The sequence below is a fragment of the Phycodurus eques genome, chromosome 17, assembly GCF_024500275.1.
Source record: "Phycodurus eques isolate BA_2022a chromosome 17, UOR_Pequ_1.1, whole genome shotgun sequence".
Taxonomy (NCBI): domain Eukaryota; kingdom Metazoa; phylum Chordata; class Actinopteri; order Syngnathiformes; family Syngnathidae; genus Phycodurus; species Phycodurus eques.
The window spans coordinates 3,335,702-3,359,211 of record NC_084541.1 but is presented as its reverse complement, the minus strand read 5'-3'; the positions used below and the strand labels follow the sequence as shown (position 1 = coordinate 3,359,211).

At 40.9% G+C, this 23,510-nt stretch overlaps 2 protein-coding genes across 5 annotated transcripts in view; one reads left to right on the top strand and one right to left on the bottom strand.

Moving 5' to 3' along the window:
- The window catches only part of wdr44 (WD repeat domain 44), a 17,305-nt gene extending 7,882 nt beyond the window's left edge, over positions 1-9,423 (top strand). For both annotated transcript variants that reach the window (XM_061703070.1, XM_061703068.1), the window contains 14 exons: positions 33-169; positions 305-388; positions 493-599; positions 1,292-1,443; positions 1,520-1,658; positions 1,743-1,807; positions 2,107-2,223; positions 2,306-2,428; positions 2,511-2,702; positions 6,904-7,005; positions 7,142-7,257; positions 7,539-7,666; positions 7,741-7,872; positions 7,945-9,423. In XM_061703070.1, the coding sequence (XP_061559054.1) occupies positions 33-169; positions 305-388; positions 493-599; positions 1,292-1,443; positions 1,520-1,658; positions 1,743-1,807; positions 2,107-2,223; positions 2,306-2,428; positions 2,511-2,702; positions 6,904-7,005; positions 7,142-7,257; positions 7,539-7,666; positions 7,741-7,872; positions 7,945-8,033 (1,683 nt within the window). In that variant the 3' untranslated portion in view covers positions 8,034-9,423. The remainder of the gene's footprint in view (positions 1-32; positions 170-304; positions 389-492; positions 600-1,291; positions 1,444-1,519; positions 1,659-1,742; positions 1,808-2,106; positions 2,224-2,305; positions 2,429-2,510; positions 2,703-6,903; positions 7,006-7,141; positions 7,258-7,538; positions 7,667-7,740; positions 7,873-7,944) is intronic.
- On the bottom strand, positions 8,654-23,510 carry zgc:163098 (uncharacterized protein LOC100037380 homolog). 3 transcript variants are annotated; one of them, XM_061703072.1, is made up of 24 exons: positions 23,403-23,510; positions 20,967-21,051; positions 20,753-20,864; positions 20,393-20,502; positions 20,230-20,297; positions 20,037-20,137; positions 19,659-19,723; positions 19,417-19,582; positions 19,138-19,337; positions 15,486-15,529; positions 13,986-14,090; positions 13,838-13,904; positions 13,240-13,409; positions 12,751-12,913; positions 11,887-11,966; positions 11,688-11,775; positions 11,485-11,613; positions 11,218-11,407; positions 11,051-11,131; positions 10,925-10,988; positions 10,676-10,823; positions 9,485-9,595; positions 9,065-9,237; positions 8,654-8,964 (listed from the first exon to the last, which is right to left on the bottom strand). In XM_061703072.1, exons 2-24 carry the CDS (start codon positions 21,042-21,044, stop codon positions 8,859-8,861), a joined length of 2,619 nt encoding a protein of 872 aa, XP_061559056.1. In that variant the 5' UTR covers positions 21,045-21,051; positions 23,403-23,510; the 3' UTR covers positions 8,654-8,858. The 3 variants fall into 3 exon arrangements, with proteins under 3 accessions (XP_061559056.1, XP_061559055.1, XP_061559057.1); XM_061703071.1 differs by lacking the exon at positions 23,403-23,510 and adding an exon at positions 23,260-23,306; XM_061703073.1 differs by lacking the exon at positions 23,403-23,510 and adding an exon at positions 21,131-23,300.

Below are 23,510 nucleotides of genomic sequence, written 5' to 3'. Positions count from 1 at the left end.
CATTCACTGGACCAAACCAAATGTTAAAACAGGAAATCCTGGCCAGTGTGATGATCAAGAACCTAGACACTGGGGAAGAAATCCCACTAATCCAGGCAGAGGAGAAACTTCCTGCTGGGATTAACCCCCTCACTTTGCACATCATGAGGAGGACCAAAGAGTATATCACGTAAGTGGAATGTGAGTTTTTGTTTTTTGTACTTCAGAGTTTTTGAGTTTACACTCTTTTTGAATATTGTCTCCAGTGAAAAACAAGGCAACATGTTTTAAGGGTAAGTTGATCATCATACCTTTTTCCTCTCAGGAATGATGAAGCACAGTCAGATGATGATGACAAGTCACAGGCTCCACTGGTAGACACAGATGGGGGGAAACTGAAACAGAGAACGTAAGGATCTGCGTCTTATTTGGTCCTCCGCTGTTATTGTAATGCCCTTTCCATCACACATTCACATTCATTGTATGTTGATCTGAATTTTTCCTTATTTCCAGAACTCAGTTTAAGAAATTCCTGGGCAAGTCTGTGAAGAAGGCCAAGCATCTTGCTGAGGAATATGGAGAAAAGGCAGTAAACAAAGTGAAAAGTGTTCGCGATGAAGGCAAGAAAAAAAAATCCATCAATCAGTCAGTGATCAGAACTGACCACTTTGCCTTATGATTCTATGAACATGCCACAATCAAGTTTAGACTTGAGAGGAATCAAATCGCACAGACAGCTGAACACAGAGTAATAATGTATTATCAGTGGTTCTCAACTGACATCACCCTCATTTCCTCATTTCATTCATTTTTTTTTCGTCATTTCTCTCTTGTTGCAAAGTATTGTTTAAAAAAGCCACTGAAAACGTCTACAGTAAATGATTATGCTACCTTTGGCATTTGTTCTTGCTTTGGCTCCATCTGACGAGCCCAGGAGAGTAGTATTTAAATGCTGCTGGAAGTTGTTTGCACGATGCTAGTTTTCTTTCTTGCTGCGCTGATATTCACATTCACAACAAGCAGTGTCAAAGTAATTTGACATACTACCAAAAGCATATTCCTAGCCATGACGTCCAGTAGCTACAGGCTGGGCTGCATTGTATTAGTTTACGGAATAAACTAGTGATTACAGCATGAGGCAGTTACACTTCCTGTCCCGTAAATGTATCTTATGTCTAGGAACTCGTTATGCCTCTGTGCTGTACCGAAAAATCTGAATTTGAATAATTTCAGTGATCCTTGGTTTAACATGGAGTTGCAGAGTTTGGCTCTAAAGCATTTTGTAACGTAAACTCTAAACATTTTTCATCAGTTTTCCACACAGATCAAGACGACCCGTCCTCCAGTGATGACGAAGGGATGCCTTATACCAGGCCTGTCAAGTTCAAGGCCGCACACAGCTTTAAGGGTCCTTTTGACTTCGATCAAATCAAGGTCGTGCAGGATTTGAGTGGCGAGCACATGGTAGGACAATTTGTGTTTTCCTTCTCATATTTAAAATAAAACTAGTCTGATAGTACCATGTGTTCCTTGTCCCTAGGGGGCCGTGTGGACAATGAAGTTCTCTCACTGTGGCAGGCTGCTGGCAACCGCTGGCCAAGATAACGTTGTTCGCATCTGGGTCTTAAAGACTGCCTTTGACTATTTCAACAACATGAGATTGAAATACAACACGGAAGGTATCCCCAGTCAGCCTCCCTGACGTTAGTGACAAGGTTGGAATGAAAAGTTGTCGAAGTTATTGTTAATGCTTGCTTTCCCAGGTCGAGTGTCACCTTCTCCCTCTCAGGAAAGCTTGTGTTCCTCCAAATCTGACACTGATCCTGGGGTGAGTGAATTCCTAAATATTATGATGTGTTTGACAATATTGCTATATTACTTCCAAACTGGCAATAATGAACAGTAGCATATCTGCTTCACAGTTCTGAGGATCATGGTTTGAATTTGCGGGGATTTTCTTGGGGTACTCTGGCTTCCTCCCACATTCCAAAAAAATCCATGTTAGGTTCAATAAAGAGTGTTGTTTGTCTATGTGTGCCCTGCAATTGGCTGGCAGGGCATACCTGGGATAGGCTGTAGCTCTCCCGAATGAGGAGAAGCACTATAGAAAATGTCCTTGTGTTTTAGGCCAGTTGCGCTCCAGAGGACCCAGACACAGAAGACAGGAATGCCCCTTTTCGACAGGTCCCCTTCTGCAAGTACAAAGGCCATACAGCAGATCTATTGGATTTGTCTTGGTCAAAGGTGACCATCTCCACAGCTTTCAATACACCCTTGAGTCAAATGCTGTCTTGTCTCATATGATGCATTTGCTGCATCACTGCAGAACTTCTTCCTGCTCTCGTCGTCCATGGATAAAACGGTCAGACTGTGGCACATTTCCAGGAGAGAGTGTCTCTGCTGCTTTCAGCACATTGATTTTGTCACTGCAATCACATTCCATCCCAGGGTAAGTTGACAAGACCAATTCAACAACTCTCCCAATTCACACAACTGTTTATTAACTATACTATTTTTTATTTTATTCCCAGGACGACAGATACTTTTTAAGTGGCTCTCTGGATGGAAAGCTGCGATTGTGGAACATTCCGGACAAGAAGGTGGCACTTTGGAATGAGGTGGATGGCCAAACGCGCCTCATCACTGCTGCCAACTTCTGTCAAAATGGGAAGTACGCTGTCATTGGCACCTATGACGGAAGATGCATCTTTTATGACACAGAGGTACCTGCATCCTTCTATTGGCATAGTTAATAATACTAAAAATAGGTTTGATTCATGGTAGCACTTTCCAAAGTACTCAGTCGCTTTACATAGCATAAAAATACCAACAATACAGTAATCCACTGGGGCAGAGCCCTGCTGCAAATAAAGGATAACTGCAATTATTTGACACCTGCCCCAAAAAATAATAAATGCCTATATTAACAGTTTAAACTGTAAATATATCACAAACTATGATCCAAAAGCAGTTTAATATAATTTCAGACTCCTTAACAATATTACCCTTTAAAAGAAATGGCTTGCAGATGGTTTCGATTTTGGAAAAAGTGCATTGGAAGTGCTCATACATGTAATAAAGGTCCCATATTTTGGCTATTTAGACCGACACAGGATGACTCTCTAACATGGATTTAGTATAAAAGTGTCAATTTCATTTCAAATAACACTTCGGTTTTGTTATATGAGTGTCCAGAAAAGGCCCCTCTGACAGCTACTTCTGTTTAACCCAGTTTTGCATTCGCTTTGTTAATATTTGGCTGAGACCGCCCCCTTTTTTTCTGATTGGTTGCCTCCATGGAGAAGACCCACTTGTGAGAGCACACGTGTTTGTTATGTTGACAAGGCTGGCTCGGGAGCAGAAAGGTAGGCGGTGATTTTCGCTACACAAAAAAAAAACGTGAGTGAATGAGGAATGCGTGGACAATATTAATTCATATTTCATATGTTTACTGAGGCACCATAGAACCAATATAAATCCCAAATACTTTAAAAGTTTGGTCTGGTAAAATATGGAACCTTTAAAGTTTCTGTTTAACTTCCACTAACAACCCAGGCTAAACACAGCTCCTTCCCGACATACGAAAGTTGTCTCTGTCGAGTTGTATCACTTCAAAGTGCCCTAAAACGTAAATCCTTGTATTGTTTCTTAATACATTAAATATGTTTGAAGTGCTGAAAACATGTGCAAAGACAACATAGATAATATAGTACTGAATTGTTTATATATGGCTTAAGACTCTTTTTCACCTTCTGCATTTTGTTGATTTTGTGGGTGGGGTTAAAAACTATACTCGTGATGTCAAGAGGTTTGGGTATATACTTTTCGTCCCCCGCTCTATAAATACCAAGCGCCCTTATTCCATGCCATGCCCATTTGGTGGAATTGCCATTTCCTCATTCTTAATGGACCGAGTTCTACCAGTAGCATGCCCACAACTCAGAAAAACACATCTTCCCTGTATTGCAATGTGTTTTGTGTTATTTGGGATACAATGTCTCTGCTGTCCTCCTCCACGTTACGTTGCGTAGCGATTCAAAGGCAAATTGCACAGCATCTGCCAACCTGCAGCCACACGGCAGACGGACAGCAGATAGAGTACACCCCGAACGTCCTTCAGCCACTCGCATCGACGGAGGGACTCGTCAGCCACTCGCATCATGGGTGAGGAGGAGGGGGAAACATCATCCGGCTGTGGTTGACAAAGGCCGCAACTCGGTGGCCACAGGCCCAAGAGCACTGTGTTCACCACGAATGATCCCTCCCCCTCGCAATACGTTGCGGTTGACGAGTCCCTCCGTCAAATAATGGCCTGCTGAATTTCAACAGAAACAAAGGGGCAGAGTGACTCTGCAGCCAGTCGAAGCAGCTGCTGTGTATCGCTCGTCTCCTCTCAGGCAGAGGAGCAGCACATCAGCGATAGAAGTAGTATTCGATTGACAGCTGGAGACGGGAATTTCAGAGCACCCAGCGACATGCCCACAACGTCTGGAAGCTCAAAGAATATCTCAATTCTTGACCATTTTGAAGCATGATTTCACATACTTTGCAATTTCTTTTTTCTTTTTTTTTTTTTGTAATCCATTAATTCATTCATCGAAGGAAGGGGCCTGGTGATGTAGGACTTTGAATTAGATTAATTGAGGGATTGGTAGTCAGTGGAGGTTTTGGAGGACGGTAGTGGCCTGGTCATGGCAAGGAGATAGGTGACTGAGTTTTGCGTGAGCTGAAGTTTCTCTAAGTCACAGGTGTCAAACTGGTGGCCCGGGGGCCAGATCCGGCCCGCCACATCATTTTATGTGGCCCGCGAAAGCAAATCAAAATTGCTCATTGTGTTCTGGTGTAATACATTGAGATATTTGCAAGCATCTTTTTGTTACCAATCCCACTTTGAAAAGAAATGTAATAGTCGAAAAAAAATTTTATAGGCTTCTGATTTCAAAACTGTTCATTCATCAATGTGTTGTATACACTGTATGTAATTACAGTATATGAGGTAATGTTTCGTTTATATGGGTTCACAGTTGTAGCGCCCTCCGAGGAAAGTCATAACTACGATGTGGCCCATGACAAAAATGAGTTTGATACCCCTGCTCTAAGTAATCCAGTCTGGATGTGATGAATGGATGTATTAGAGCAGGGGTGTCAAACTCATTTTTTTGGTAGGCCACATCGTAGTTATGGTTTACCTCGGAGGGCTATTATGACTGAACTAGGGATGGGCGGGTACCGATACCAGATGTCGGCATCGGGCCGATACCAGCCTCATTTCAAGATAGAGGGCACCGTATTTTCGCAACTATAAGGTGCACCGTATTAAAAGGCGCAGTCTCTGTTACGGGGTCTATTTCTGTATTTAACACCCTTCCCCCTTTAACGTCCGCATGCTGTCCTCAGTCACGTCCGCCTTTCCTCTATATAAGCAGCATGTCGGCAGGAAATGCTCCTAGTCAGTCAAGCGAAGCACTCATCCAAGTCACGCAACATTTACAGTTTTGGAACACATAAGGCGCGCCCCATTATAAGGCACACCGTCCATTTTGGAGAAAATGTAAGACTTTTAAGTGCGCCTTATGGTCGTGAAAATACGGTACTTGCGAAAGCTGCTGATACAGCCAGAGATATTTAAAAAAAATAATAATAATAATAAATCTGACATAAAGTCCTCCCCCGCCGTAGTTGGCACTGCTCTGTGACCGTTTGACACATCGGTGAATCATTATGTGGGTAAGAAAGAGATCTTTGTTAGCAATTTTCTGTCATTGTGTTAATTGAATTTTTATATATCAAAAGTACTAGTCGTATTGGTGAGTACTCAGGAGTGAATACTTGTACTGGTATCAGGCTGAAAACAAGTGGTATTGAACATCCTGACTATGAACCCATAGAAATATATGATCCCCAAATATTATTGCATAGTCACAACAAATTAATGGGTAACTAGTTTTGAAATCAGAAGTCAGCAAAAAATATTTTATAAATTTTCAGTAATACATTTAAAAAAAAAAAAATAAAAAAAAAATGGATTGGTAAAAAAAAATGCTTGCAATATCTCAATCTGCAGTTTTGGTATTCTAGCAAGAGACGTGAAGTCGACGCACATGATTAGCTTTCGCGGGCCACATGAAATGATGCGGCGGGCCAGATCTGGCCCCCAGGCCACGTTTGACACCTGTGTATAAGAGTTTCTGCGGTGGAGAAGGCCGTTTTCAAATGACATGTTGCGGTGGAAAATGACACCAAGATTGTGAATCTGTGGAGGTGTAGAGTGTGTGAAGTTAGAAACTGAGAGGTTGAAGTTGTGGGTGGTTTTGGTGAGGGATTCTGCCCAAAAGATGATCATCTAAGTCTTGTCATAGATGAGTTATAGAAAGTTTCTTTGCATTCAGGATTGTATTTCAGTGAGGCAGTTTGTCAGTGTGGAGCAGATAGCTGTGGTGGCAGGATTTGACAGTGTAAATCTGGATGACATCATTATAATGTGGAAATTCAGACTATGTTGGCAGTTGATGTTACTGAATGGGAGGATGTAGACTAGAGGATAAAAGGAGCGGACCAAGCACAGAACCCTGGGGGAGACCTTGGGAAAGTGGAAGAGCGAAGGAGGTGGAGGAGATGCAGTTGTTGATGTGGATGAATTGCTCTCTGTTACTGAGCTAAGATCTGAACCAGGAGAGGGCTGTGTCAGTGATGTGGAAACAAGTTTCCAGACGGCAAAAAGGAAATGGTTGATTGTTGCCAAGGCAGCTAGCTGTGAGGTAGAGCATGATGAGGATTATGAGGTGTCTCGAGTTGACTGAAAGGAGGTTATTTGTTTATTCCCTAAACCACATCAGGCTACAAGTGATTGTAAGATATACTCTGTACTCTCTGGTTGTCTTGGAAACTCCATGTGAAATAATGTGCTTTTTATCCGTTCTACAGCGTCTGAAATATCATACCCAAATACATGTGAGGTCCACCAGAGGTAGGAACAAAGTTGGGCGAAAAATCACTGGTATTGAACCATTACCGGGAGAGAATAAGGTAACTATAGCAGCTTTGTGACTCACACAATACACTACTTACAAAAAGTTAGGGAAATTTAGCTTTCAGGTGAAATTTCAAAACGTAGCGCATTTGCTCCAGGATGATGTGTTTTCACTCGTTTGTTCTCTCCTAGATTTTGGTGACCTCAAATGATTCCCGCATCCGCCTTTATGACCTAAGGGACTTGTCTCTATCCATGAAGTACAAGGGTTACGTCAACAGCAGCAGTCAGATTAAGGCCAGTTTCAGGTGAGGAGCTTTTGGCAAGAGCAATGTTAAACACCACTAATAAACCTCCCCAGAACATCCATTGAAAGCAGGGTTGGTGCCTTTTTAATGGCTCTAGGTCAGTGTTGTACAAACATGCCAATGCACCAGTGCCTGGACGTTTTGTTTTTGTTTTCCAATTAAATTTTGTCAAGTGACACTTGAATAATAGGCTTTTACTGTGACACTGAGTGGCCCACAGTCCCTATGCTCATTTAGTCTTTTACACTAAATGGATTTATAATGCAACTGTTGTCCCGTAGCCACGACTACTCTTTCATCGTCAGTGGTTCAGAGGACAAATACGTGTACATCTGGAGCACTTACCACGACCTCAGCAAATTCACATCAGTACGCCGGGACCGCAATGACTTCTGGGAAGGGATTAAAGGTAACTGCTGCTGTGTGAACAGTATTTCAATGTAACCACCTGTCCAATGCATGTATTTGTACATTTTCCTGCAGCACACAATGTTGTGGTCACGTCAGCCATTTTCGCTCCTCACCCTGGTCTCATTGTGCCACAAGAAGTTGGTGCAGAAAAAACAGATGCCGAGTGCAAGAGCCTGGACTCCGAATCTGAAACAATTCCCTCAGGTATTGTGTGTGTCAATTATATCGTGGACAAAATCAAGTGTTGTTTTAATGCGAAGGAAAATTGGGTTGCAGGTGCCCTAAAGACAGATCACACAGAGGTTCTACTCTCTGCTGACTTCACTGGAGCCATCAAGGTTTTCATTAATGTGAAGAAATACTGAGCTCCATGAGCCTTCTCTTTGTAACTCACCCAGATAATTGTTTTAGCTCCTAGCGTGTGATGGCTGTGTCACTGCTCTACCTTTCATCTTAAATACCAAGCAACTGTGAGTAGTGTGGCATTTCTAAAAGCTCTAATTGGCAATGTTACCGAGATGTGGTTTAAGCAGAGACAATGTGTCCGGGTCGTGTTCATTGACAGCTGTCTGGTGGTCCATGCATATGTGGGTAGCTTCTTGTGTGGCCACATTTTTCAGTGTTTCTATCCCAACTGTAAGTCACACATTTTAATGTCTTGAAGTTTTGTCTTGAAATCAAGGTGATTTGTAAATGTGCCAAAAAAATAGATATATATTTTTTTGCTTCTCTGCATTTCCTCAACTGCTAATAGAAACATTTTAGATAACTCTGTACATGTTTATTATTGAAGAGGGTCAGTTATCGTATGTACTTTTCATACATTTCACTATATTAGGCCCTAGATTTACAATTTAACAATGAACATTTATTGCTTTTGTAAGCAGTTTACCAATCTATTGATTTCCTCAATAAAAATGCATAATATTTTGAAGCAGAGTTGATACCTGGCCCTCTGGGAGAATAACTCTCTCTCACACACAGATGCATATAATCACAGAGTGATTTAATGTTTGCGCATTGTACATTTCAAATTATTTTGTAAACAAACATGAAAGAAAAATATAATTAGTGTCCAAATATGTTACAAAAGAGAGCAGAATCTTGCGGGGGTATTTGTTTGGGACCAAGACAATGGAGCGCCTTGAGTGGTGGACCCTGGCTAGCCATTGCAGGCCTGGAGGTGAGAGTCAATGTTTACTCTTCTTTGTCTTCTTGTGGGAGCGATGTGGGGACTGTGACCGGGACCTCCGCTCTGGAGATGGAGATCGGGACCGTTTGGACTGTCTTGGACACCTTGTGGGGGTGGGGGGGGAGAGAGAGACAGGATCACTTTGAGAATATAACTCATGATTGGTATATTCTTTCCACAATACAAACGTCACGTGGCACTTGCTTTAAAGGGGAGATGCTATTTGATTTTCGGTTGCGCTTGTCAGAATCACGACTCCGTTGTCTGTCTCCATCTTCGCTTTTTTTGCTCTTCTTTTTGTCCTTTCTGTCCTCCGTTGGCCTTTCTTTTGATTTGGATGTTGATCGCTCAGGCTTATCGTCATCATTTTCAAATTCCTACAGTAGATGGTAAAACAGTTCAACATTAAAACACATACACTTCTGTTAGCAAGCAGGTTCTTTGTGTCCAGTGTGTTCATTATGAAACATTCACACACCCACTGAGCTACATTTTTGTGCTCCTCTAATTGTACTCATCTGTACCTTAGTCAGTGTTGCTAATACAAAATTTGTCATTAAAGAAATATTTATCTTACTGAGCGGTTGTTTTTCTTTCTCAAGAGTGCTCTCGTGTTTCAAATACCTTCTGCAGCAGTTTGTTCCTGTAATGCTCCACCTGCTGTTGGATGCTCATGTCAGACTTCCTCTGCCTCTTGCCACTTTCCAGCTCATCTTGGAACTTCATAACCTTCAACTGAGTTACAGAGGTTATGTTAAAACCCGTTTACTCTTATGTAGGTGGAAGATAATTTTGACTTTCAATAGAGAAATTGAATCAGTTGTTTAAATGATGAACAAGTGATTATTTGTTACTTGTCTTTTTGAATGGAACACAGAAAACGCCTGATTCATAATGTTATATTTTTAGGCTCAGTCCCAAAATCGGTCAGGTTTATGTGACTTTTAGTAGTTAGCAATGGTAAAGATGTGCTAGCCCAGGGTCGGCAACTTTAAATACTCAAACTAGAGCCCTTTGGATCACTTCCCATAGAGAGAGGGAAAAAATACAAAGTGGGAGCCACATAACCCTTTTGACATCTAGGGTGAGTATAAGAATTACATTTGAAAAGAAAAACAAATTTCAATTAAATACTATTTATTTTACAAAAATCACAGAGAGCCACAGCAGAAGGATTGAATATTTAACATGCGGCTCGGGAGCCATGGGTTGGAGACCTCTGCACTAGGCTGGTAGCCGCCACAATCAGTCCAGATTGTGACCAACCGCCTTTAAATGATCCATCAGCCATATAATATCAAGGGCAAATGTGTTTGAAGCATTACTGTTACCAGCTTCGCACTTTATCTGACGCAGATAATACTTTCACCATTGTCTGTCCGATCATGTCCACACTGAATTAATCGTGAGGAACTGTTTGTCTCCATATATGTATAAGGCGCCATCTGGTGGACTCTTGGTGTTAATTTTAAATTCAGTCAGTTTTATTTCAGTTGGGTCCTTTTTTTTGGCTGGTCCTTGAATATACCTAATCTACTGCAAAGGTAGGTGGCTAACAAGCTAAAGTATCTTTAGTGATGCTCATTATCAAACTTCAGGGTCTTGTAAACATGACCAATTAAATATTAAACTTCAGCTAACTAGCCCATTTTGCAATTTCAGATTTTTCATATAAAGCTAACATTGGATTATGGAAAATCTGAGTTAGAAAAGTAATAAAATGAGCAGTTTTTCATTTTTGATTGTCAACTGAAAATGGAAAGAAATGATACACAGATTGATTGGCTAATGACAATTTCAGAAAGATTCACTTACTTCCAGCTCCCTCAGCTTTTTTCTTTGGGTTTCAGACATTTGAAAACTTCTGAGTGAGCTCTGGAAATGTGAGTTGTCATGTTTGGGGGAACTGCTAGAGTCATCACTGCTGTCACTCTCTGTGTTGCCTCCATCCAGTGAGTTGACACTGTTCATGACAGAAGAAAGAACCGTGTCGACGCTGACTGCTTTTGAAATGTGTCGACAGACTGAAGATAAAGCAAAAACAATGACAGAGGAGGACCTTACCTTACATTCACTTTATTGTCATTGTCCCTGCTTGACGCAGTGCTCCACTTGGACGCGGGCAAGGCTGAAAGAGAAAGGAGAAATGTTACAATCCGTGCTCTGTAGAGGAGATTTGTGAGCTGTTACCTTGCGAGAATGTCCCCTCATCAGCTGTCTTCTCCCACTTGGACAAAGGTCCTCTGGAGAGAGCCACCTTCCTGTCATCCACTGAAGACAAAGGGGAGCTTGGTCAGGACACTGACACGCTTGGAGTCACACACCATGCATACATAACAGCCCAGTTGTCTACTCACGGGGCATTCCGTCAATGTCATCGATGGCACTTCCCAAGGGAACGCCGTCTATGTCGTCAACGGGAATGCCGTCCAGAGGGTCCCAGCCCATGGGGCAGCCGTCAAGGTCATCCGCTGGCCCTTTGCACAAAGGCAGCCCGTCTATAAGAGCACCGGCCATTGGTGCGCCATCAAGTTTAAAGGCAGGTTCCTAAAAGAAGAGCATTAAGTCATTTGGATACTGCATACATGTCCGATGAGAGGAAGAGCACCACACTTGCCACTCACTTCTACCACTTCTGTCAACTCCTCTCCAGCTTTGGCAAAGCCCAGGAAGATGTTTTGAAGGTGGATAAGATAAGGCTGCGGATATATGGCCCAGTCCTCCCAAGCTCGAAAACAACTTGTGACCTTTTGCTATAGGAGGCAAAGTAATAATGTTTTTATTTTTTCTTAGTAAAACATGGTCATCTGTGAAGACAGTTTATTACCTTAAACTGTTCAGCTTGCAGTCTCGCTTGTATGTTTTTGTACGCTTCATGAAGCACTCCAAATATCTGTGATAGCTTTGGTTCGAAACTAAAAATAAAGATTTCATCAAAATAATAGTTATAAAAATAACGAATATTAAATAACATAAAACAACAATAAGTAGACCATAAAAGGATGAATAAAAGGCACATCTCTTACTGTTTCCGATAATATGATGCCCCAGCTACTTTGGCACTGGAGTTGTACAAAATGTCTGATACGAGGTACAAGCTGGCGATCTACTGGAGCAAAAGTAGAGAGGTTAACAGTTGTTGACAGGAAATCATGCTAAAAATACCATGTACAGTGTTCCCCCACTACATGACAGTTAATCACATCCTCGCTATATTGAAAACTTTTAAATTATCGTTTATTATGGCTTTTACAGGCAAGTCCAAATTTAGAGTTGTGCGCCTTCAGCATAATTAAAAAGCAAGAAGGAGCGGCAGAGAAGGTCCTCAAGTAAATGCAAATAATATCCTAGTTTTCCAAAGAGCAGAGAGAATACTGTATATCCCTTTGAGTGTTGTATCCGCTTTATGTGTTGCTACTCCGTGTCTGTTTATATAGCAGCTGTTTGAAGGTTTATAATTACCATGATGCTAATTTCCATTAGCCGATCTATGGTGTTCCTCATTATATGTTAGCATTAGGCTAGCAGAGTTTTATTTGACGAAAACTCTGTTTTTGTTCAACATTTTGATGTTTAAATATACCATCTTTAATTATCTGTTGTTTTATGCGTCAGTTTTTCAATAAACTTCAACTGGGAGTGATAAACAGCTTGCAGCAAGCATGGTTTGCCTCTTTGGAAAACTGTGCCTGCAAGAGAATGAGAGCGTGAGAACAGTAATGTATACTTTTAAATGTGGACTTTCAAGTTTGTTGAAAATGTGTAGGAGGGGTCAAACTGTTTATATATATAAAAAAAAAAAAAAGCTTTTTTTTAATATAGTCTCTCTAAACTGGGGTTCACTGTATTATGTACGTCTTTAAAATAAAAATAACGGAGAAAAAAATTGCCTTCTTCTGAAGGGAGGTCCGAGGCGAGGCGAATGACTCAGTGACGTGTCCCACGACTTCCTCCGCTGCATCTGCTCGTTCAAGACAGAAGAGCATGGCATCGGCGATGTCTCCTCTGCTGGGAGTGAGCTCTTGAAGCAGCTCCTCCAGCCTCTGCTTGTGCCTGAGTGCGTGGTTTGATTTTTAACAGAAAAATAAATGTCACTTAAGGCTGGACGATTAATCAATTTTATATAATAATACGAATGTATTTGTCAGGAAGATTTATTTTAATAGATTAAAATTTTTTTTCAGCTTCCATAGTTCAAAGGGTGTCCCGCCCATACAAAAAAAAATAGTTTTTAAAATCGGAAATGTTATTTTTGTGAGGAAAAAAAAAAAACAAAAAAAAAAACATACGACTTCATTCTAAGACCCTATCGCCGAGTCCTGACATACCTCTACAAGTTTGCAGGGCTAAATTTCACTACACCTGCTTGGCATACTCACTCGGTTCTGAGCTGTCCCTTCTTCACCTCCTCCTCGGGAGAAGCGACCTCCTCCCCTACTTCCTCTTCCTCATCCCAGTCTATGTAGCTGTTGAGGACGGGGGGCCTCCAAAGGGAGCCTCCGCGGAACATACGGAAATCTGTGGTCCTCCATTTGGTCAGGGACTCTCCCTGAGGAAGTGAAGGTGAAATACACTCACACATTTAGGGATTCATGTTAATGGGGAAAGCATTGATACTATCAAAATTGCTTTTATAAACAAATAAAACTAAAAAAACGGCCCTAACCGTACACCTGATGCACATTCAATCCATTCGTTTTCTATAGTCCTTATACTCATTAGCGTTGCATGTGGGCTTGAGCCTATCCCAGCTGAATTTAGGTGAGAGTTGCTACATATAAACAACCACTGACATTCAGATCTATGGACAATTTAGAGTCTTCAATGGACCTAACGTATACATTTTGGAATGTGGGTGGAAGTATATATAATTACAATCAACTCTCAGTATGATTCAGTACAGTTTTATAGCAAATTACATCCACAATACCTTAACATATTTATAGGAAGTGAGTGATATAAAATATACATAAATACCTGGAGGATGGAGAATAGTTTCCAGCGATAGTAAACGTGGTTTTGACTCTTGTTGTCAAAAAGGAAGCTGAGCCAAAAAAATCAAAAATCAAATGATCGGTACCTCACAGGCTTAACTGTTTCAACAAACATACATCATTATTTGTACCTGTACTCTGAGTTGTTTTTTTCTTTGTTCATTATCATGGCTTCAAACAAAGGACCTTCACGCACCACAAACTCTATCATTCGATGGATGAGGAATAATAAATTTCTGTGGGGTGGAGAAACAGAAAGTGATTTATTTACGACAAACACTTCAATGTTCTCTCTCTGTCTCAGTTCCGGTAGGGAGGGAAGATCTCTTAATACCTCTTTACACTGAGTCAGTGACCCGTGCAAACTGCAGGCTGGCTCTTTGCTCTAGTCTAATGGCATCGGTCCTTGTCAAAGCATTTACTGTTTGAAAATGTGGAGCGTAAATATTTACCTGTCTAAAAAAAGGGTACCCCGTTTCACTAAAGTGCACGGTCACTGCTCTCTACAACACGTGGGACACACTCGGATCATTTATTTCTGGCTCAGTTAAAGAGGTAAAAATAATCCCCCAGCAACAAACAGCATTAGACATTCATTCGGATTTGCCTATTCTACATTCAATGACTAGTTTCGACTCGTACTAAGGATCGTTATCTTGTCTCTAGTGAATAAAAACAATATTTAATTTTGCCATATGATGCTTTGCAAAAAGTCCATAAGGGCTCAGCAAAAGCGCCCTTAGACGTGACATAAGATTAAGACTCACTATAGCAAACAAAAGCCTATTTATATGAGTGTATACGAGATTATGTGTCCGGAGAGTGTATAACCTAGGTAGAGTGATGATTTTATCCCAAAATACGTATTAATATTCAGGTGCACATCTTATGTCATGGCTTGGACTAGATTCCTTAATTTTTTCTTCCAAAGATATTTTTGACATTTTTAAGGCACTGATTTGTAGGGCTTGTTTTGCTATGTCCGAATGCTTTCTTCCTGTAGTGGTAATGCATTGGTAATGTCTTCATCTGTTATTACTTGAGTGGCACTCCTTTGTCAGGACATATGATTTTAAAAACCTAAAAGGTGAGAAAATACAAATGCTTTACTTTCTCATACAGTGGCCAAGGGTGTTTATTTACCACCTGTCTATTAAGGGTATGGCTTTTTTTTTTTTATGAGGAAAGCCTTTATTTGCACTGATGCATGCTTTCTTAAAATTTCCAGAAAGTACTTTATGCCATGTCTGCCCTGCTGGTGATATGTGTTGTTTATCACAACACATGGTGGTATCAGTCATAGTCAATGATCACCTGTTTTTTCTTTGAGGTGAAAAAGGAGGCCTATTTGATATGTGGCATTTATAGTCCTATATTTGTTCAAATAGACTACGCACTCAGTGATTAATCAGAACATGGATTTTTCTTAAGCGTGAAGACCACTAGTTGATGAACTATCAAGAAAAACTATACTTAAATTAGAGGCGATGTGACATGATTAAGTTATAATTAAGTTATGTTGTTTTTTTATTGTCAAAGTTTGATCTTAATGAAAATGTTAGAGCACCTGCCTCTGTCCTATCACTTGTGTTCTAACAGCTGGTCAGTCGTAGGAGGAAGAGTGTGTGTACCTTTCGGTCGGGATAACCACTTTGACTACGGCTTCGGACAGAGTCTGTTTGTGAAGTCAAACCAAATAGTGAAAATATGACAAATGTGAGTATTTGCACAGATGAAACACTGCAGGATACATACAGCATTGAAACGATGGCATTCATACTGAGAGCAACGGGAGTAGGGGGTAAGTGTGGCAAAGATTTACTACTGCGTTACCTTACAATGAATGAAGGCTGAAGCTAATTCTAACAGTTGATGTATGCTTCATCTTGGCCCTTGGTTATATAATGTAGTCAAAAAACTTTCAATGATATACTACGGTCTTCAATACACTGAGCTGACAAATATACAGTTTGGCCTCCAGAGCATATATCTATTGTATAAGAGGTCACACCTTTCACTACTGAATTATCCATCCATCCATTTTTTGAGCCGCTTATCCTCACAAGGGTCGCGGGCGTGCTGGAGCCTATCCCAGGTATCTTCGGGCAGGAGGCGGGGTACACCCTGAACTGGTTGCCAGCCAATCGCAAGGCACACATAAACAAACAACCATTCGCACTCACATTCACACCTAAGGGAAATTTAGAGTCTTCAATTAACCTACCATTCATGTTTTTGGGATGTGGGAGGAAACCGGAGTGCCCGGAGAAAACCCACGCAGGCACGGGGAGAACATGCAAACTCCACACAGGCGGGGCCGGGATTTGAACCCCAGTCCTCAGAACTGTGAGGCAGACGCTCTAACCAGTCGGTCACCGTGCTACTTAATTACAACTTGTTAAATGTCCAAACTAGATGATGACAGTCCCCTTTCTAAAAGTGAGGCTTTATTTTTCAAGAAAAGTAACCTTCACTTATGTGTTGTTCTTTTACAAACTAACACTGATTCTGAATGGCCATCACATTAGGTACACCTGCAAAATCTACAAGCAGTTTTCCCAACTTTTATTGAGCCAAGGCACATATTTTACATTTCTATAATGTCATGGCACACCACCCACTTAAATGTCATTCAAAAGTCTATGCTAGTGTATACTGAAAAAAATATGATCTCATCTCAGTTAACTCACAAATTTACTCTGCGAATGCCACGACGTATTCTGTTATATGAATAGCAAGAGGCGGATACACTGGTTAATTATGTTCCTTCTGCCATCTATGGAATAGAATTTCAATCAATCTGCCTGTCAGTATAAATCGCTGGCATAGATAGATAAAGATACTTTATTTGCCATGAATAAATAAAATATTTGGGAACAATTACTGTAATTTCTCGTGTATAATGCTCATTTCCCCCCCCCCCCCCCCAAATTGTCAAAAGTCAATAGTGCGCATTATACATAGATATAGGGAAAAATGGAAAAAAACTTCATTTTATACATGTATGCCGCCATCTAGAGGTTATGAAAAAGCTGAACTCTTGCATTCCAATATGCCCTTGCCACCTAGAGGTTATGAGAAAGGTGTAGCCTACACTTTCAGTCCAACATGACAGGCATACGTACGACTGCATATATGTACAGTTGTCCTCATCAGTTTACATACCCAGACAGAATTTGTGAAATGTTTTTTTTCCCCAAATACAACTGATGACCTAACAACAACCATCATTAATTTCTTTATGGTTATGTTTTGTTTAATGATAATGCTTGACAGTTTAATTTGAATCCCATTAAAATAAAATTAAAAATGCGTTTCACCTGGCCCTTCATGTTTTCTTTACATAATTGTACCCATCTTACAACCCCAATTCCAATGAAGTTGGGACGTTGTGTTAAACGAATAAGAACAGAATACAATGATTTGCAAATCATGTTCAACCTATATTTAACTGAATACATGACAAAGACAAGATATGTTATGTTCAAACTGATAAACTTTATTGTTTTTAGCAAATAATCATGAACTTAGAATTTTATGGCTGCAACATGTTCCAAAAAAGCTGGGACAGGGTCATGTTTACCATTGTGTTACATCACCTTTTCTTTTAACATTCAATAAACGTTTGGGAACTGAGGACCCTAATTGGCGAAGCTTTGTATGTGGAATTCTTTCCCATTCTTGCTTGATGTACAGCTTCAGCTGTTTTACAGTCCGGGGTCTCCGTTGTCGTATTTTACGTTTCATAATGCGCCACACATTTTCAATGGGAGACAGGTCTGGACTGCAGGCAGGCCAGTCTAGTACCCGCACTCTTTTACTACGAAGCCACACTGTTGTAACACCTGCAGAATGTGGTTTAGCATTGTCTTGCTGAAATAACCAGGGGCGTCCATGAAAAAGACGTTGCTTGGATGGCAGCATATGTTTCTCCAAAACCTTTATGTACCTTTCAGCATTAATGGTGCCTTTGGCCCGGAGGACACGACCACAATTTCCAAAAACAATTTGAAATGTGGACTCGTCGAACCACAGAACACTTTTCCACTTTGCATCACTCCATCTTAGATGAGCTCGGGCCCAGAGAAGCCGGCGGGGTTTCTGGGTGTTGTTGATAAATGGGGCTTTAGCTTTGTAGAGTTTCAAGTTGCACTTACGGATGTAGCGCCGAACTGTGTTTACTGACATTGGTTTTCTGAAGTGTTCCTGAGCCCATGTGGCGATATCCTTTATACATGGATGTCGGTTTTTGATGCAGTGCCTCAGGGATCGAAGGTCACAGGCATTCAATCTTGGTTTTCGGCCTTGCCGCTTACATGCAGTGATTTTTCCAGATTCTCTGAACCTTTTGATGATATTATGGACCGTAGATGATTAAATCCCTAAATTCCTTGCAAATGTACGTTGAGGAACATTGCCCTTAAACTGTTCGACTATTTTCTCACGCACTTGTTCACAAAGAGGTGAACCTCGCCCCATATTTGCTTGTGAATGACTGAGCAATCCAGCGAAGCTCCTTTTATACCCAATCATGGCACCCACCTGTTCCCAATTAGCCTGTTCACCTGTGGGATGTTCCAAACAAGTGTTTGATTAGCATTCCTCAACTTTCTCAGTCTTTTTTGCCACCTGTCCCAGCTTTTTTGGAACATGTTGCAGCCATAAAATTCTAAGTTCATGATTATTTGCTAAAAACAATAAAGTTTATCAGTTTGAACGTTAAATATCTTGTCTTTGTAGTGTATTCAATTAAATATAGGTTGAACATGATTTATCTGTGAATTTCAAAATAAGAGCAAGTAAATAAAAAGATAGTATTACGTGTTCAAATAAAGTATTTAACTTTGAATAATTATTTGAAAAAAAACTAACAAAACATAGGTAGAAGGGTTTTCCAGAATTTTGAGGTCAACTTTGGGGGTGGTATTATACATGGGTGCGGACTATACACGAGAAATTACAGTAAGTCAAATTGGATAATTATCCCGCAGCACAGTCGTTGGAAATCTCTAACAGTCAACACGAAATGTATAAAAATGTTTATTTCCCTGTACAAAGATAATGATGCACAGTTTTGACTGACACTGTCAGACATTGTATAAACATAGTTAAATTGATAACAACCTGAAAGTTTAAATCAACACCAAGTGCTTTGTAGATACTTTTTTTTTTTTTTTTTTTTAAACTGCTCATGAAATGTGCAGGTGTACCCAATGAAGTGTCCAGTTGGCATACTGCTCTGATATCATGCGCATGCATAAAGCCAATAGAGCAAGACGTTACCTTGTGGAGATCTACTTGGGACAAGGCCAGGGGTTTGGTAAAGTCATTTCGAAAGCGATCCCTTGGCTGAGCATTGAAAGGAAGACCAGACTGGGGTGGCGGCGCAGCCCTCACCCCTGCTGGAGTGTACAGCGGCTGTGGTGGAATTCGAGCTGGTTTGCCCCATCCCAGCTTCATTTCAAACCCCATAATCACTTTACCTAGAACCCCCAAAAGAACCACCATTATCAGGCATTGTTATGAGAATAATGGAAGATAGGAGCATGTTTATAAAAGTACCATCAAGGGCTGCCAAAGCTCGCTCAGCGTCTTTCCGTGTCATGAAAGCCACAAAGGCTCTGTTGGAAGTCCTGCAGCGCTCCTCGTCTGTCCGGGGCCACATTATCTTCACGCTGGCCAGAGGACCATACTTACCGAACTCTTTGCAAAGTATCTCTTCATTCATCTAAGAAACAACAGCTTGCTTTGTGTAAGCTGCAATGCTACAATGAGGTCAATACGTGGTCTACTGTGAGGCTTACCTTTGGACTTATGCAGCTGATGTATAGGTTAGTGGTGGTCGGCACTGTTGGGTCATCATAAAATGCTGTGGAACACAATGAGGTTTAGTGAGGCAGTGCTTAATTCAAATTGAAAAAAAAAAATCAATCAAGGGTTGGACTACAATACTTAGTCTTCACCTTGTTGACTTTGGTTCAAAATTAGTTGTCCATCATGAACATCACAAGAGTCAAATGCAGGGAGAATTATGCAACATGACTGAGCAACTTCAAGGGTTCCCATACAGAACATATTAGGTACGGGACTAATCCCAGATTTTCTTGTATTTTGACTTCTTGTAGGTGAAATGTCCAGCGTCCCAATGAGTTTGTCAATCTAGTGTATGGTAGGTTTCTTACTTGGTCGTCCTAACAATGGTGATTCCAGAAGTCCGTATCCTCCTCCACCAGCTGGTTCATTTTGCTTTCTTTTGTGTCTTTCCTCACGCTCTTCTTGAATTCTATATATTTTTCAAAACAGACGTACAAGGATATTATTTAAAAGACAGAGTTTAAGCAAAACACTGCACGGGGAACTTGTGTGTAGACTCACAGCTTTAGTTCCTCTTTGAAGAGCTCTAGGTTACTCTTCTTCTTTCCTTCTGGCTTTCTTTTAAAAGCCTATGAATCAGAGGACCCATTGTACATGCCACTGATTTTTGGTTTTGAATAAATGCAACAGCTAAATTTGGATATTCACATGGTTACAGACTTACAGACTTTTTGCTCTCGGTAGATGATGCTTGTGGAACATCTTCAGATAGAGGAACAAACTTTGAGGGAGGTCGATAAAGCCTACTTTTGGTAACCTCTGCTGCTTCCTCATCTGCAAGAGGAAAAGTAGTCCTTAAACACTAACAATTAAGGCAGTTGAGCTTTAGTCCTCCTGCTAAATTTGCAGGTGACATTTAAATGATGGGGTTGTATTGATGAAGTTATTTGTATTCGAGATCTGCTCTGTAATGTACCGAAGAGCTCTTACTTTTTTTTAGTATGCATGTCAAAAATCACACAGTATTTAGTATTTTCATATTCTAATAAAATTAGATCTGAGGGGTAGTGTAGCAAGTCCTGACCTTTTGTTGCATTCACGATGCCTCCGCGGACAAAGGTTTTCACTCCACTCTTCTGGCTGGGCTCAAATGACGCTAAAAATTCTTCAAAAACAACAGCTGCCTTTTCTTGCTCCTAGAATACCAAAGCAATCATGCAATACAGTTTATAACAATTTTTTTTTAAAACATTACCTTTTCAGTTGGAAGTCATTTTGAACAATTATAATACCCTTACCTCTTTCTTTCGTACTTCTTTTGCCTTCCTTGTTAGTGTTTTAATTGGAGTGACAGTGTTTCCCTTTTTGTCGGCCATTTTTTACCTGTAATAAGAGATTTTGTTTTTACACAAATTAGTCTTGAAAAATGTATTGCAATGACACCCACTGTAACCTAACACACCATCTCTTTTTGCACAGATCAGCATCATCTAAAGTGAACAAAAAAAGTTAAAGATAATTATTTAAGGTTATATATTGTTATCCCACAACCTCCATCCTTTAAAAAGAACTGTTGCACCAATTTGGTATTCAAATTAGCAGTACTTGAAATCCTTTTACTGTTGCCCTGTATCCTTGCCTGTGTTCTGCCATGCATCCGAGCATGAATCATCCCGTGTAATTTGGCTTTCAACACTATTCGTACCCTTCCATGCAGCCTTGCCTGTACCCTTTAGTGTAACCATACTTATATCCTGGCCTTTATCCTTCTATGTACCATTGACTGAGCACATTTATGCATCCTTATCTGCATCCTTTCATGAAACATTGTTTGCAGTTTGTCATGCATCTTTCCATTTATCTCATCTTTTATCATTGTCTGTATCCTTCTGCTAAAGTCAGGATGGTAGGGACCTAAGGCAGGGCCAGACGAAATCAGGGTCCCGTCCCAACACAAAGGCTGGAGATCGTCACTTTGGACAATAACTTTTTCTGTGATTGGTCAGTCCTGGAAGGGCTGATGTCATGATAATCCAAGTCTGGATTTGTTGTTTAATCGTATGCTAATTGTCTAGCTGCATTTACTGATGTTCTCAAAATGTGTGCTGGTAAGATTTGAACTGTGTCCAGTGACTTATCCTGTGCCTGCATTTGACTATGTGTAGGGGTTTCTGTGTTTGCTGTTTTTTTTCATCCGTGCGTGCTGCTAAGGTTTTAATTGGGTCGGGGGGCTCCTCGTGGTGGCGGCACGGTGGGCGACTGGTTAGAGCGTCAGCCTCACAGTTCTGAGGACCCGGGTTCAATCCCCGGCCCCATCTGTGTGGAGTTTGCATGTTCTCCCCATGCCTGCGTGGGTTTTCTCCGGGCACTCCGGTTTCCTCCCACATCCCCAAAACATGCATTAATTGGAGACTCTAAGTTGCCCGTAGGTGTGACTGTGAGTGCGAATAGTTGTTTGTTTGTATGTATGTGCCCTGCGATTGGCTGGCAACCAGTTCAGGGTGTACCCCGCCTCCTGCCCGATGATAGCTGGGATAGGCTCCAGCACGCCCGCGACCCTAGTGAGGAGAAGCGGCTCAGAAAATGGATGGGCTCCTCGTGGTCCTTGACTCTTTCTATAATTTGACCTAATCCAATGTAGTCCCACACTCTTTAGGATGACGTCAACCTTGAGGCTACCACGTCTAATAACACTGAATCCCAGCTCCTTGGGGCTTGAGCATTTTTTAAGGCAGGCATAGAAAAGTAATAGTAACCCTTAGTAAAGACGGGTACAAATTTAAGTTCAATTACATAAAAGTCAAAAGATTAATATAAGAATAGGAAAAACAGTCACCATACTAGACTTATCTATTTATGCATCCTAGCTGTTATCCTTCCTTGCGCCATTGCCAGTACCCTTTCATGCATACTTTCCTCTATCCTTTCATACATCCTTGCCTCTACCCTCCCATGCACAGTTGCATGTACAGTATCTTTCCATTTATCTCAGCTTTAAACATCACCTGTATCCTTCCATGCACCTTTACCCATACCCAGGCCTTTGCCGTTTCATGCAACCTTGCCTGTTAATCAGTCTTTTCCTTTATGAACGGCCATTTTCACGGGAATGCCACTATATAACAGACCGGTGGTACACCACTAAATGTGTACACAGTGTGGTTATTTTAATGTGAGACAGATGTGAAATAAATTACAGGCGACGTTTGAGGAAAAACAAAACATTACAGCTGTTGTAGTACCTCCAGAGCTAAATTATTATTGTGTAACGACAGAGCTAGCAACACAAGTCGTTGCTGGTTTTAGACACAAAATAAAGATTGTCCGAGGTAATCGGGTAACAAACAAAGTCCACTTTTAGAACTAACACGATGATTTAAAAGGCCTGAATCTCCGAACCTCCTACCTACGCTTCACTTGCTAGCATCGCTATGCTAACATCAACATTTAGCTTCGCCGACTGTCGTCCACGGAGATGCAAGCTAACTCCGAAAGAAATAGACGTTTCTACCACCTGATATTCCCCCTGCAATTCTTCACAGACAAAAAAAGAGCAGTTTAAAGTAACCAAGACAACAGCGCCTCACTCACACATCAGACCGCTACTCGTTAGCAACACCGAGCAAGCATCGACACACATTTAAAAAAAAGAAAAAAAAAAAAAAAAAAAAAAAAAAAAGCACATTGCATGCACACGGGCGCTGCATAGCTTCCACCTTAAAAGTCCAACTTACAGTGTGTTTATTGTTACTGCTTCACCATCCTGGCAGCGACGATGGCGGATAATAACAACATGCTACCACATGGCGGAATACACAGACGACTGGAGTTTAGTGAGTAAC